Source organism: Trichosurus vulpecula, chromosome 3, assembly GCF_011100635.1.
Source record: "Trichosurus vulpecula isolate mTriVul1 chromosome 3, mTriVul1.pri, whole genome shotgun sequence".
Lineage (NCBI taxonomy): Eukaryota > Metazoa > Chordata > Mammalia > Diprotodontia > Phalangeridae > Trichosurus > Trichosurus vulpecula.
Genome location: NC_050575.1, coordinates 206,972,951 through 206,987,495, shown reverse-complemented (window position 1 = coordinate 206,987,495; position 14,545 = coordinate 206,972,951). Strand labels below are relative to the sequence as shown.

The window sequence follows — 14,545 nt, the reverse complement described above, 5'->3', positions numbered from 1 at the left end:
ATCCCATGATGAGTCTTATGTTCCTAGGATGATTTCAGCAGGAGCAGGAAGGTTCAGGTGAATGGGTCCTATCAGAAAGAGGGTGCCCTTGGGTCCATGCCATATAAGTTGTCACTCTCTCAGCCAAGGCCACCCTTGTTCCTTTTTTTTAGAGGGGGGAAGGCAGGACAATTGAGGTTAAGTGACTTGCCCAAGGTCACACAGCTAGTAAGTGTATCAAGTGTCCGAGGCCGGATTGTGAACTCAGGTCCTCCAGACACTAGGGCTAGTGTTCTACTCACTGTGCCACCTAGCTGCCCCGAACTTTCAGTTTCAAAAAGCTTCATGTGATGTAGTCAGAGTCCCTACAGTGGCAGCCGAGCCCACAGGGCTTCCAACCTTTCCATCTAGAAGCAGTCATGTCACAGCAACTATAAAGAGGTTTCTTTTGTGGTAGTGACCTTAGCAGCTCCCTCCAAAGGGCATAAAAGAAACCTAGCAGGGACTTGTACTTTCCTAGGTTTGGCAAGTTTGTCAAAGAATTACATTCTAGTAATTGCTAGTATTTATATACTATTTTTATATTTTATTTTTATATTATATTTTATATACTATATTTATATACTATTACTATGTGCCAGGCACTGGTTAAGCACTTTCCAACTATTTCCTCATGTGATCCTAACACCCACCCTGGGAGGTTGGTACTATTATGATCTCCATTTCACCAATGATGAAATCAAAGCAAACAGAGATTAGGTGATTTGCTCAGGGTCACACTAGCACTAGTAAGTGTCTGAGGCCGGATTTGAACTCAGATCCTCCAGACCCGGTGCTCTATCCACTGCTCCACCCAGCTGTACAAAAGTGCCTCTGAATGGGGAAAGTACAATTAAGTTCGTATTTGAGCCAAGGTACTCTACCCCAGCTATGGCTGGTGACCAAGTCTATGTTGTTAGCATGAGTGTTTCCTGCCAGGATACCTAGAAAAATACAGGTCCTGGCTAGCTCTGTGTATGTCCGCTGGAGGAGGCTGCTAAAACGTAAGTGTGCCTATGGATGCTCATGTTGCCAGGACAATGACCAGTGATGAGAACTCTGGGTAGACTAGTAACTAAAACTGTAGCCATGAGGCCCAATTAACAGGAGGGGTGGTGCTTGAACAGGGAAAGGATACTCACAACAGTGGCCTGCCCTTTGGTACACTTATTCCCCAACATACACCTCATTTAGCCTCCAAGGGTCAAGTAGAGGAAGGGGATTCTAAAATATTAGACAAGTCTTTTTATGAGACTGTATGGCCTACAGGATCCAGCTAAGGCCTTGGAACTAGAAGTGCCAAGTTCAAATCACAGCTCTGTCAGCATCTCTGGGTAGAGTACAAGAGAATAACTATCCCCTCATTTGCCCCATTAGCAAAATGGGCATCATAAAATGTCAAGTCTAATAAAATCTCGTGTGATCAGCTTGCAGTTACCCATGCTAATGTGACACCAAAATGCTACAATGCCAGGAACTGCTCAGAAAAATTTACTGTGGAGAGTCCAAAACTCATTTCTACTTGATTCCTCCTACCCAATGGCCTTAGGAGACTCAGCAAATGGAAAAGGAAAGGGATCACCAGACTCTTGACTACCAATCCACCATTGGCTCTGGCATTCCAGGCTTGTCTCATAATGAAGAATCTTCAATAAACTGTAGGCTTCAAGAAGGCAGAGACTACATTTTCTGTTTTCATCCCCATTTCCACCCACGCTCTCTCCAGCTCAGTTTGCTACGCATGTTAGAGACCAATAAATATTTGCTGAAAAAAAATCAATGAAAGACGGTGGATGTAGTAGAAAGGTCTAGACTCTAGCAATTTGGAAATATCCCCTGGACCAGGATCAGTACCACAAACTGGAGTCCAAAAGGCTTGACAGATCCTCTTGGCTAATCCTAGCAGGCCTCAAAACAAACAGACCTTCCCTGTGACTCACTGCTTACTCAACTACTACATTTTTAAAGAAAAATAATAACAACCAAAAACCCTTAAAAAACAAAAACAAAAAACCCCCACAACAGCTAGTTAAGACACTCTCCTGGGAGAATTAGAGGCTGCAGTATTAATTGAACCAAGAAAATCAGAGTTCTGGCTCAGTGGCCAGCGAAGGCAAGATTGATTACTCTTCTCTCATCTTCATGGCAGAGTCCACCAGAGGCACTGGGGCATGGGGCTGTCCATTCTCACCTCCTTCTGTTTCTTGGTTTCTTCTAGGTTGTCAAGCAGCATTCTGCGGTCCTTTCCTGTCTTGTCCATTAGGCTTTTCATCTGTTTTACGCCATTGAGAGCATTTTCAAATTCGTTGCCTATGTATTTACTCCCCTGGGCAGACAAGTCTGCAACAGAAGGAAAGAGTGAGGCCAAGAGACAATCACAGAACATTAGCGCTGGTGGGGACCCCAGGGACCATGGAGTCCAAGCCCCTGCAGCCTAGCAATGCCCCACCCCACCCCACCCCCCCACCTCCAGCACCAGTGCATAAACCGCTCCCACCCTCATTTTACAAATGAGTCAAGGGAAGCCTTAAATAAGAGTTTGGAAGCCACAGCTCATAGTCAGTATTTACAAAAAGGGAATTTAGGGTGGAGAAAGCCTACACCTAAATCCTAAGCTTGGTTTGGTAGTCTAGAAAGATGTGGCTGATCCAGCTAGTGATAAGGTGAGACAAATGTGTCTCCTGTTTGTGGTGACTCAGTGTTGTGAGACATGGCCAGATTTCTTCACTCACCACTCAGACCATTAAATCTACCCACCTTCTTTGGTGCTGAAAAAGGCATTCATTCGTCCATCTACCCATCCATCCATCCATCCATCCACCCATCCATCCATTCACTCCTTCATTCAACAAGCTTTCATTAAGCACTTAGGTGGTATAGTAGATAGAGTACTGGACCTGGAGTCAGGAAGACTCCTTCATGAGTTCAAATCCAGCCTCAGACATTTACCAGCTGCATGACCCTGGGCAAGTCACTTAACTGTTTGCCTCAGTTCCTCATCTATAAAATGAGCTGGAGAAGGAAATTCCAAGGTGAATAAAAACCAGTCAACAACAAAAGCTTTAGGCACTGAGGAACACAAAGACAGAATTGAAACCATTCCTGCCCTCAAAAAGGCCTATATTCTATCCAGAGGAAAAAAAACATAAGGAAATATGTTAAGCACTTATGTAAGTGGCAAAGAATGTAAATAAATATAAAACACACACAAAGCAAGTACAAAGGCATCACAGGAGGAGCACAGTGGCAGCAGGTGTTAAGGTGACTCTAGACAGGCCTTATGTAGGAGGTGGCACTTTTGAATTGAGCCTTGGTGGGGGGTGGTGTGTAGAAAAAGCTCACTTGAGATTTTAAGGAAGCAGAAGTAAAGAAGGAGTGCATTCCAGGCAGGGGGAACAGCCTGGGCAAAGGCATGAAGGCAAGAGATGGAACACCATGTACAGAAAACAGCAAGTAGTCATTTCCTTTTTGGGTGTAAAAGTCTGGGTAGAGGTAATTGTTATTATGATGCAGAAAAAACACTTTATAACTCTTTTTAAAACTGCCATTAAGCTCAGTTTAGGAGTGTTGTTGTGGTTGTTGTGGCTGTGGTTGTTGTGGTTGTGGTTGTTATTTTTAAACGATGTTCAGGGAAGATGTTTTTATTTTTGGTGACTCTCACAGCCTTAAAGAAAAGCAGCCACTCCCTAGGTCATTTGCCCTCTTCTCCTGCCCTTGGAGTTGGCTGATGAGCGGACTAAGTGGCTAGAAGTGAGGCAGAAAACAATTCAGAGAAGCAGCCATGGCCACCTTTCTGTCCATCCTTTCCTCCCCTATCTGGGAGTTGTTGTTATTCTGTCATTCAGTCATGTCCAACTCTTCATGAACCCATGGACTTATCCATGGGATTTCCTTAGCAAAGATATTGGAGTGCTTGCCATTTCCCTCTCCAGGGTGTCCCCATTTTACAGAAGAGGAACTGAGACAAGTAGGGGTTAAGTGACTTGCCCAGGGTCACACAGCTAGTAAGTGTCTGAGACCAGATTTGAACTCAGATGTTCCTAATTCCAGGTGGGGTGCACCCCCTCAATGACCCTAGGTAGGGGTGGTTGCCATTGTGTTGTTTCAGTCATGCCTGACTCTTCATGACCCCATTTAGGGTTTTCTTGACAAAGATACCGGAGTGGTTTGCCATTTCCTTCTCCAGTTCATTTTACAGACGAGGAAACAGAAGCAAACAGGGTTAAGTGACTTGCCCAGGGTCATATAGCTAGTAAGTGTCTGAGGTCATATTTGAACTCAGTAAGATGAGTCTTCCTGATTCTAGGCCTGGCACTCTATCTACTGCCCCACCTAGTTGCCCAGGTTGGGGTTGCATACCAGCAATAGTGGATGGATAGACATGCACTCTCTTTTTCTTCCACATAATCAGAAAAGATCCAGCAACTGTTTGTGCCAAGAAAACTGGTCCAAAATGAGGTGAAGGCAATCTAAAGCTCTTTCTGGGACTTACAGGAAACAATCATAAGACTCAGAAGGTAGCCGCTAAGGAAGCTGGTGGGGAAGGGTACAGGCTCTGAGCATTTCATGAGAGCCCCTCCTTGGTGCCACCTTCTGGTCCGCTCAGTGTCCTTTTGGGTTTACTTTCAGGTTTTCAAATGTGCCCAAGGTCATTGAGACTGATGGATAAGTGACCTCTGGAGAAGGGAGGTGTTCTTGTACCCTGAAGCCCCCAGATCCAGGAGCATGCTAGAAGCAGCTGTACTAGCTCAAGAGGGCTTCCATTTTTAGCATAAGCATCGATGCCTCAAAAATCCATAGCTGCAAATCAGGGCTGGATTTATTGTTCTGACTGTTTAGACTTAAAAAAGTCTTAATTAAATAAAAGTGTATGTTGTTGTTGTTGTTGTTGCTGGTCAGGCATATCCAACTCTTCGTGATCTCATTTGGGGTTTTCTTGGAAGAGATACTGGGGTGGTTTGCCATTTCCTTCTCCAGTTTATTTTACAGATGAGGAAACTGATGTAAACAAGATTAAGTGACTTGCCCTGGTCACACAGCGAGTAAATGTCTAAGGCCAGATTTGAACTCAGAAAGAAGAGTCTTCCTGATTCCAGACCTGGAGGTCTATCCACTGTGCTACCTAGCTGCTAGATACTCTAACCCCTCCCACAGAGACCCCAATTGTTAAACATTTATCAGTGCACTCCTGGATTGCCCTATTTTCCTTGAGCTCCACAGGACTATTAAAAAAGGCTTAGAGAGATATGTAGGGAATGGGGCATAGAAATCTATCCTGCCCTACAAGAAAGGTGGATGGGGTGGGAGTTGGGTGACAGAAGGGAGGGCTGACTGGGGAACAGGGCAACCAGAATATACGCCATCTTGGAGTTGGGGGAGGGTAGAAATGGGGAGAAAATTTGTAATTCAAAATCTTGTGGAAATCAATGTTGAAAACTAAAAGTGTTAAATAATAAAATATGAAAAAAAGAAAGTACCACCCTGTCAAACTCACAGTAGGCACTTAATAAACACTCAATGGCTTAACAAAAAAAAAAAAAGGCTTAGAGAATGAAATCATTCCTGGGCTAAAGACCCAGTGACTCAGGCAGCAAGGTGGCTCAGTAGATAAAGAGTGTTCGAGATAGAGTCAGGAAGAACTGACTCTAAATCTTCACTTATTAGCTTTGTGATCCTGGGCAAGTCATTTAACCTCTATTTCCTCATCTGTAAAGCTGGGATAATAATAGCATATACCTCCCAGAGTTGGAGATAAGAAGACTCATCTTTATGAGTCCAAATCCAGCCTCAGACACTTACTACTTAGCACATAATATATCGGCATCTAATAGGCACTGCATAAAATATTAGCTATTAATTAATTAATTAAAATATTAATAGTAACTGGCATCATATTGAGTTTTAAGGTTTGCAAAATATTTTGTGTACATTATCTCATTTGAGCCTCCCAACACCCCTGCTTAGACCCCAACCCATCTTTGTTAAAACCACATCACTGCCCCACAATATCAAAAATGTACTCGGCTCCCTTGATAATAGAACAGGTTTAAGCTAACCCAGTGCCCAATGTGCAATCCCTCTAGAATAAACGGTTTTTTCCTCCCACGCAGCTGACTTCCGTATGCTGAGCAGGTGCCCTTTGCAGATAATAGCACCCTTGTTCTCAAACCACCTTTCTGAGCAAGGGCTGCCATTACTCAATTTAGGTCATGTTTCTCTATGATGGGTGGACACATATGGAGGCAGCTGTGATGAAGAGTCCTCTGGCTTTGGCATCTGAGGATCTGGATTTCATTCTCAGCTCTGCTACTTAAGACTTGGGCAAATCATCTACATTCCCTGGGCCTCGTTTGGCTTCTGAGGTCCCTTCTAGCTCTATATTGGGGATCATATGATCTGTCCCTTCTAGCTTCAAAGTGTATAATTCTATGATTTGTTGAACCCCACTGGCATTCAACATCAAGGTTACAAGAAGTTTGAGACCTGGTCCCTACCCCAAAGGTAATAATCTGGCTGAGAATATGATATTAATACACATCAGTCAGAGAATAATACAAAACAGTATATAATTGAGGGTTAAATAGACTATATGTTAAAGGAGTTCGGATATAGGCTACTGAACGGTGGTCAGGGAAGCCTTCCTGGTGGAGGTGGTGGTCCTTTTCAAAAGATGACTAGGCTTTGGAAGGGCAGCTAAGTGGGGCAGAGGAGAGAGCACAAGTCCTGGAGTCGGGAAGACCCATCTGGGTGAGTTCAAATACAGCCTCAGACATTTACTATCTGAGTGACCCTGGGGAAGCCACTTAACCCTATTTGCCTCAGTTTCCTCATCTTCAAAAGAGCTGGAGAAGGAAATGGCAAACCACTCCAGCATCTTTGCCAAGAAAACTCCAAATGGGGCCATGAAAAGTTGGGCAGGACTGAAAAACGACAACAAAAAGGCTTTGAGAGGTAGAAAGCAATGAGAACCACCCCAAGTTGAGGAACCAGAGGGAGTGAATGTAGGGCAACCAGAATGAGCAGGGCATGCTCGAGGCATAGTAGAAAGACTGGACTGACAGGACCGGAATCATGGTAGATAAGCTAAGTAGGTAGGGTGGGGTCAGACTATGGGAGGCTTTGAAAGCCAGACAGAGGCATTAGGGCTGGCGGCCTAAGAAAAAAATAAGGAGGGAGTATGGGAGACACAGTAGGAAGCTCATTCCTTTATGTCACAAATGTTTAGGGAGGAGACATCATATACAAAGCACAGTGCCAGCTGCTGGGGGGGGGGGGGGGTGCGGAATTCAGAGGATGCATAGGACAGCTCATTGATTGGCTTTTTGTACAAACTGTGCCCCATGCCTGGAACACACTCCTTCTTTAATCTCTTTCACTTAGAATATCCCTGCTTTTGTCAAGACTCTACAGGAAGCCATCTTCCCAGCTGCTAGAGCCTTCTTCCACTGAAATAAAATGACCCTGCATTTACTCTTTACATATTTGTATGTAAGTATATATGTGTATATATGTATGTGTGTATATGTATATATGTGTATGTGAACATATTCATGGTTTTCCTAGGAGTAATGTCATTAAAAAGATGCATTATCACCAGCTTTGCTGCTGAACCCTAAGGACCATGAGCCCTTTCCCTCTGACTTGCAACTGACATCTTCTCTGGGTGTTGTCTCCCCCATCAGAATGTGGGTCCCTTCAAAGCAGGGCCTTTCTTATTTTTCTATTTATATGGCCAGCACTTTGCACTTAATAAATGCTTTTTCATTTATTCCTTTATTTATTTGTTTATGTTTCCCCCCCAAAGAGAAGATAAGTTCCCTGGGGGCAGGGATTCTTTCATTTTTGCCTCGGTATGCCTAGCACTTGGCACCATGCCTAGAACATTGTAGAGCTTCATAAATGATTGCTGCTTGTTTGATGTTTGACTTTGTGTCTGGCTTCGTGCATGTGTGTTTAATCCTTCCCTTCCCTAACTAGATTGTAAATTTTATGAGAGTCGGAACCTACTCTTATGTAATCTTTCCATCTTTCTGAGTGCCTGGAATATAATGGGTATTAGTGCGCTTAATCAAATGGGAGAATATCTGAAAAGCTCCTGGCGCATAGTAGGGGCTTAATAAATGTCTGTCCCTTCTCTGTACCTCATCCTCTCATTAGTGATTTCTTGGAATCCCTGGTCTCCTCCACCTTTCCACTCAAATACCATCTTCTGCCTTAGGACTTTCCTGGTCCCCTCCCCCTCAGCAGCCAATGCCTTCCTCCCTAAGGTTCCCTAATAGATATCTGTGTTGTATATACTTATATGTGTATATGTTGCCTCTCCCATTAGAGTGTAAGCTCTTTGAAGGCAAGGACTGTTTGACTTTGTGTCCCCAGTGCCCAGTCCATGGCTGTGCACATTGGAGGCATGTAATAATTGCTTGTTGATGGGTTGGGTCATATCGACAACCTGGTCCCTAAAATAGTTTGAAATCTGTAGAGAAATAGGACATCACTAACTTACCCTGGAGGTCATTGGGAGAAACCAGTGCCTCTCCTCTCTTCCAGTTTAGCGAAAGCCCAAGGAACAAAAGTAGCAACAGGGACTTCATTTTCCTTTGGTTTTTGGTTCCAGAATCTTAAGGCAAGGAGGCTGCATGAAGAAAAAGGAGGAGATGGGTCAAAGTAACCGTGGAGACAGAGCTTGCTGGCATCCACAGCCCAGCAGGCTGCCTTCCGGCCTACTGGGAAAACAGCAGCTGCATATGGCACTCAAATCCAAGTTTATAGGCACAGGATGCAAACAGATTCAGGGGCAGAGTCAATCACTCCTTGACACTGGGTTCCAGTTACCCTGGTAATAAAATAAAGCAGAGGTCTTGGCCATCCCCAACGAAGAAAAGGACGGCGAAGCCCACTGATACAGATGACCTACAACGAAGACCAAGCATTATTCCTGCGCCAGCTCCAGGGAGTGAAGGGGCCACATCTCTCTGAAGCCTTTCTGAGGATTACAATGTAAATCTGCAGGTAATGAAGAAATTTTATTTAAACAGAACAAAACAAACAAAAAGCCCCTCTACTATGCACATGATGCAAACTGATCATCTTGAAAACACTCCTCTTGCTAGAAACTCTGTTTTTAGTAATAATATGTATATAGTGCTTTTAAGGTTTGCAAACTGCTATTTGATCCTCACAAGAGCCCTGAGAGGGTGATGCTATTATTATCCCCCATTTCACAGATGAGGACACTAAGGCACAGAGAGAGATCAAGTGACCTGTCCAGGGTCACATAGACGGTGTCTGAGATAGGATTCCAATTTGGTTCTTCCTCACCATCCATAGAGCTACCTAGCTGCCTCACTTGGTATGGAGAGAATTTTTAATATACTTAATCTCATCTATTTACAAGTTCTTTTGAGTTTTTGTAGCTATAATGGCCTTTTTGATTGCACTTTGTTCAAAATAACGTAATGATGTCTAAAATGGAATGATAGTTGTAATATAACAGAAAGAGCCCCTGCCTAGAAGTTTGGAGATCTGAGCTGGAGTTCGAGGTCTACTGCTAACTGACTATGTAACCCTAAGCAAGTCACCTAGCATCTTCTCTTGGGCCTTGTCTCCTCATCTATAAAATGGAGTATTTGGAGGAGATGGTTCCTAAGGTTCCTCCTTGACATTCTGTGGCTGCTGCCTTGAGGAAATCCTGCAGGGAAGACAATTTCCCCTCTGGTCTCTTAGGCCTCCACCAGACAGTGTTTGGGAACGACCACCAGCCTGGTTTTGTTTTGTTTTGTTTTTTCTTTTAAAGGGAACTCCTCCCTTCATTATTCTCCAAGCCAGTATAACCTGCCACAGTGTGACCATAGCCTTGGGGCCAGAAAACCTGGCCCAGGGCCTCTCTCTTATGCAATAGATACTTTCCCAGAAGCTAAGGGAGGTGTTGCACAAGACCTGAAACCCCCTCTGCCAGCTGAAGGCCACTCATTTCCCATAACCCACTCGGGTGGAGGTGGGGTCCCTTTTTCCTAGAATTGTTCATTATCTATCCATCAAAAGGGAAGAGGAGCATTCCAAGGACTGGGGAAACAAATGGGTAAACTTGGGGTGGGGGCCAGGCAAAGTTGGACAAGGGCAAATACCACCTCAAAGATCTGTTTTTGGTTGAGCGGCTCCCTTCCTAACACTTACAGAAACATTAATGAAAAGGCGCCTCAAAGAAATTGCACAACTAATGAATTGCCTGAGCTGTCTTTCCAGAACCGGATGGGCAAGGATGGGACAGCAAACTGGGCCGAAGAGGCACTGAGCCAGGAGTGCCCATCCACACGGCTTGTGGCTGGGAACAGCCTGTGATTTTAACAGCCTGTGATTTTTTTTCCCCAGATACCCCTTCCTACAAACACTGTCCAAAATATTGTGCCAACCTGCTTAGGATCAGGGATTTCGAGCTGGAGGGGGAATTTGGAGACCATCTAGTAGTCCAACTCCCTCAGAGACAGCTGGTGGTTCAGTGGGTAGAGCCATTGGCCTGGAATCAGGAAGCCCTGAGTACAAATGCAGCCTCAAACACTTACTAGCTGTGTGACACTGGGAAAAAATCTGTCTGCCTTGGTTTCCCCAATTCTAAAATGGGGATGATAGCAAATAGCATCTATCTCCCAGAGTTGTGAGCATCAACTGGGATAATATTTGTAAAACCCTTAGAACAGAACCCAGCATGTAGTAGGCACTTAATAAATGCTTTCCATTCCATTTTGCAGGGGAAAGAATTGGGCCTTAGAGAGGCAAAGAGACTTGATCAAAGTCATACAGGTAGCCAGAAACAGACAGGTTTCAAATTCAGGCCTGCAAAATCAAAATCCCATATTTTTCTATTATATCTTTATTTTACTCTATCTTTATTCCCTAAAGAAAACAAAGGCTTAAGACACAGATACTGTTATAGTACAGTGGAGAGAATAACGGATTTGTGTCAGAGGACTTATATTTTAATAATAACAATGGTAATAAACATTTATATAGTGCTTTATGGGGGCAGCTAGGCGGCACAGTGGAGAGAGTGGAGTCAGGAAGACTCACATTCCTGAGTTCAAATCTGCCTCAGACACTTCCTAGCTGTGTGACCCTGGTTAAGTCAGTTAACCCTGTTTGCCTCAGTTTCCTCATCTGTAAAATGAGCTGGAGAAGGAAATGACAAACCACTCCAGTATCTTCACCAAGAAAACCCCCAAATGGGGTCACGAAGAGTCGGGCATGATTGGAACAACTCAACAACAACAAAAATAGTACTTTATGGTTATATAGTACTTTGTAAAGAACTTGGAAAGTGCTTTGTAAATATTATTTCAGCTAATAAGTGATTGAGGCCAGATTTGAATTCCTGACCTGCAGTCACGTTCCATCCGCTCTATCCCAGTTCCCTCAAGCTCTGGCACTTACTACCTATGTGACCTTGGGCAAATCAACTTACCTCACTGGGTCTGAATTTCCTATGATGTTATAAAATTAATAGTGACTTCAATATGTACTACTGGTCTCAGAGTCTGGCTTCCTTCAGGATTCAGCTCAAAGCCCACCTTCCGAGGGCTTTTCCCAGTCTCCCATCCCCCCGCCCTTACTGCCTTCCCTCTGAGATTACTTTCTATCTACTTTGTATATATCTTGTATATACGTCGCTGTTTGCATGTTGTCTCCCTCCTTAGGATGTAAGTTCATTGAGGGGAGGGACTGGTTTTTAGCTTTCTTTGTGTCCCAGAGCTTAGCATATAGTAAGCATTTAATAAATATCCCTTGACAGAAGAAGTCTTGGGTGCCTAAGAAAAAAGTACATCTACTTTCAGTTTTGCATAATATTTGGCATTAGGAATGGGGGTGAGCTGGAACTCAGCTCTGTAAGCTGATGGACTGAGGTATGCATGAATGAGCATTACTCAGACCCTATTCAAAAATAGCTTGGTCCTGTTCGGCCTAATCTATCAGTTACTTCCTTGCTTTCCAAAGCTCTGCCTAAATGTCATTTTATTTGCCTGACCTTGCTCTGTATTGATTCAATTTCCCCAACATCTTCTAGTTTGTCAGCTAGCTCCTGCTGGGTGGGAAGCGGGTGCGATGCCTCCCAGCTGTTCCCATTGGGTGATCTTCACCCCTCCCCTCCCTGCATTCCCCAGGCATATCGATCCAGGGCTATATCTCTGAGACCAGATGACTTGAAATGACCTTGCAGGTATTCTGTTTTCTGTCAAGGCTGGTGTCACAAACTCAGACAGGCCTAGAGCCTTACGGCTGGGTGTGAATGGGCTTAGGGGGTATGGCATGAAGAGAAAAGGAGACGGAGAAAGAAAATGCCAAAAGGGCTGGTCCAGACAGTGGCTTTTTTTAACCTTCCCCCCTTGGGATCAAAGCATGTGCATAGTTGATAGGATAGATGTAATTCATCTCCCCTAAAAGTACTCCAAACCCTTATTCTGCAACATGTTTAGCAAGGAGAGGGTAGAGAGGTTCACAGAGAGCAGCTAGGCAAATGCAAAGAGGTAGAAGATGGAAGAATATACGTAAGGAAAAGTAAAAAGTCAATTTGGCCTCACCACTGTGTGTGTGTGTATGTGTGTGAGTGTGTGTGTGTAATCAGAGGAGGAAAGGGACAAGGTTATGAAAGACTTTAAATGCCAAAATGAGCAGTTTATATTTGATCCTGGAGGCCACAGGGAGAATGGAGAGGTGTGGGGTTGGGGGGAAGGGAAGAGGAAGAGGTAGATAGTTTCAGGCACTCCAAGTTTCCCTTTTGATCCAAACTAAGCATTTGGATCAAATGAAAGCTTTTTGCCTTTATCAGAAATTCCTTCCTCTCCCCACCTCACCAATCACCATTCAACTCCGTTCCATTCAGTAAGCATCCAAATCAATAAACATTTATTTAGCTCCTGTTATATGCCAAGCACTGTACCTACAATACCCACTTGCAGTTTTTTTTTTTAACAATCTTATAGGACAGACTCCCCCACCCCATCCCTCACACATTTGCAGAATCTTAAGAAAGGAAGGAAACTTGGAAGTCACCTAGCCCAGCCCCTCATCACTCAGCCTCTCAGATGAGGCATTTAGAGCAGAGAGGATGCAGGAAGTTGGTCTAATCAATACCCTGCTGTTCAAGGATACCTATTCTTAGATGATTAACTGTAAAGGTTTGGGGGACATCAGAGAAAGGGAAGGATAATTTTAGAGACTTTTAGAGGTCTTGAATGATGCCTAAAGGCTCCTGGGGGTCCAAATTAAATAGTAAACTCCTGAAGCTCTGTGGATATGGTTCAAGATGCTAAGAAAAGACCCTCGATTGACCCTAAGTTCACCTGGAAATCTCCACAAGGCAGCAAACCATCCCCTAAAATCCTCTGGCTTGGATTGACAGCCCTGTATTAGTCCCAGAGGCTTTTAGGATTTGATATTCCGGGCAGGGGAATTCCAGAAACATGACAACACTTCAAGCACTGATAGTCGGTCAGTCAACAGTCAACAAGCCTACTATGTGCCAGGTGGCACATTACAGCATTTGGACTATGGGTAGAGACAAAACTGAACTAGAGGTCAGAGGACCCAGGTTCAAATCCCTCCCTTCTACTTCCTAGTCATGCTGACCTTAGGCAAATCACTCTACTTCTCTCCAGTCTCAGTTTCCTTTACTTATAAAACAGGAAGGATATTATCTGACCTCTACCTTTTCAGGTGTTTTGAAGATGAAGTAAGGCAATGGAAAGAAAGGACTTTGAAAACTATAAAGGTTACAAATGTAAGCTATTGTCCTTAACATTTCTGGGATCAAGTGATAAATAACCCTTATGCTGAAAAAGAAGAGGGAGAGAGTTGAGGGAAGCTACTCAGAGTCTCAGGCTGCTAGGTGGCCCTAGGTGGCAGAGTGGGCCAGGAGTCAGAAAGTCCTCAGGCTTAGACAATTATTAGTTATGTGACCCTGGGCAAGTCATGTCTTCCTCAGTTTCCTTATCTGTAAAATGGGGATGATAGGTTGTCATAAGGATAAAATGGGATAATAATTTGTAAAGCACTTGGCACACAGTGCCTGGCACATAGTAGACACTTAATAAATGTTCATTAAATCTAAATCCTAATATGATAGGGATTCAGTAATAACCTCTGTGCTGAAAAGTAGCGGTGAGAGAACCTAGTCAGGGGTTGCTAGATACCTTGATAGGGACAAGAAGCGATCTATTATCTATACGTTCTACTTTTTCCATTTCTTTAGCTGATAAGGTTCTTCCAGCTTAATTCCTTTATGAAGCTATCAGTATTCTTCAGTGTGTTCTTGGCCACCCACCCCTCCTCACCCCCACACTGGAATTTTAAGCCTTGAGCCAATGTATCCAGGGATAGGTGAATACCTGCTGCAGTTGGGTGGAACCCTCGAATGCTCAGTCACTAAGCCTGTTTGACTTTATTCAGCAAACATTCTGCCTACAAAACTGCTCTGTGGTTTAAAAAAAAAAGATAAAATAGACATTATCCCCACCCTCAATGAGGCAGCCAGGTAGGG

General features: G+C 43.9%; 1 protein-coding gene across 1 annotated transcript in view; it reads right to left on the bottom strand.

The window, feature by feature from the left end:
* The window catches only part of CLU (clusterin), a 34,005-nt gene that overhangs the window by 15,059 nt on the left and 4,401 nt on the right, over positions 1-14,545 (bottom strand). Inside the window, exons 2-3 of the mRNA XM_036751740.1 lie at positions 8,522-8,650; positions 2,210-2,358 (exon numbers count right to left, since the gene is read on the bottom strand). Coding sequence (XP_036607635.1) covers positions 2,210-2,358; positions 8,522-8,609 — 237 coding nt within the window. The 5' untranslated portion in view covers positions 8,610-8,650. The remainder of the gene's footprint in view (positions 1-2,209; positions 2,359-8,521; positions 8,651-14,545) is intronic.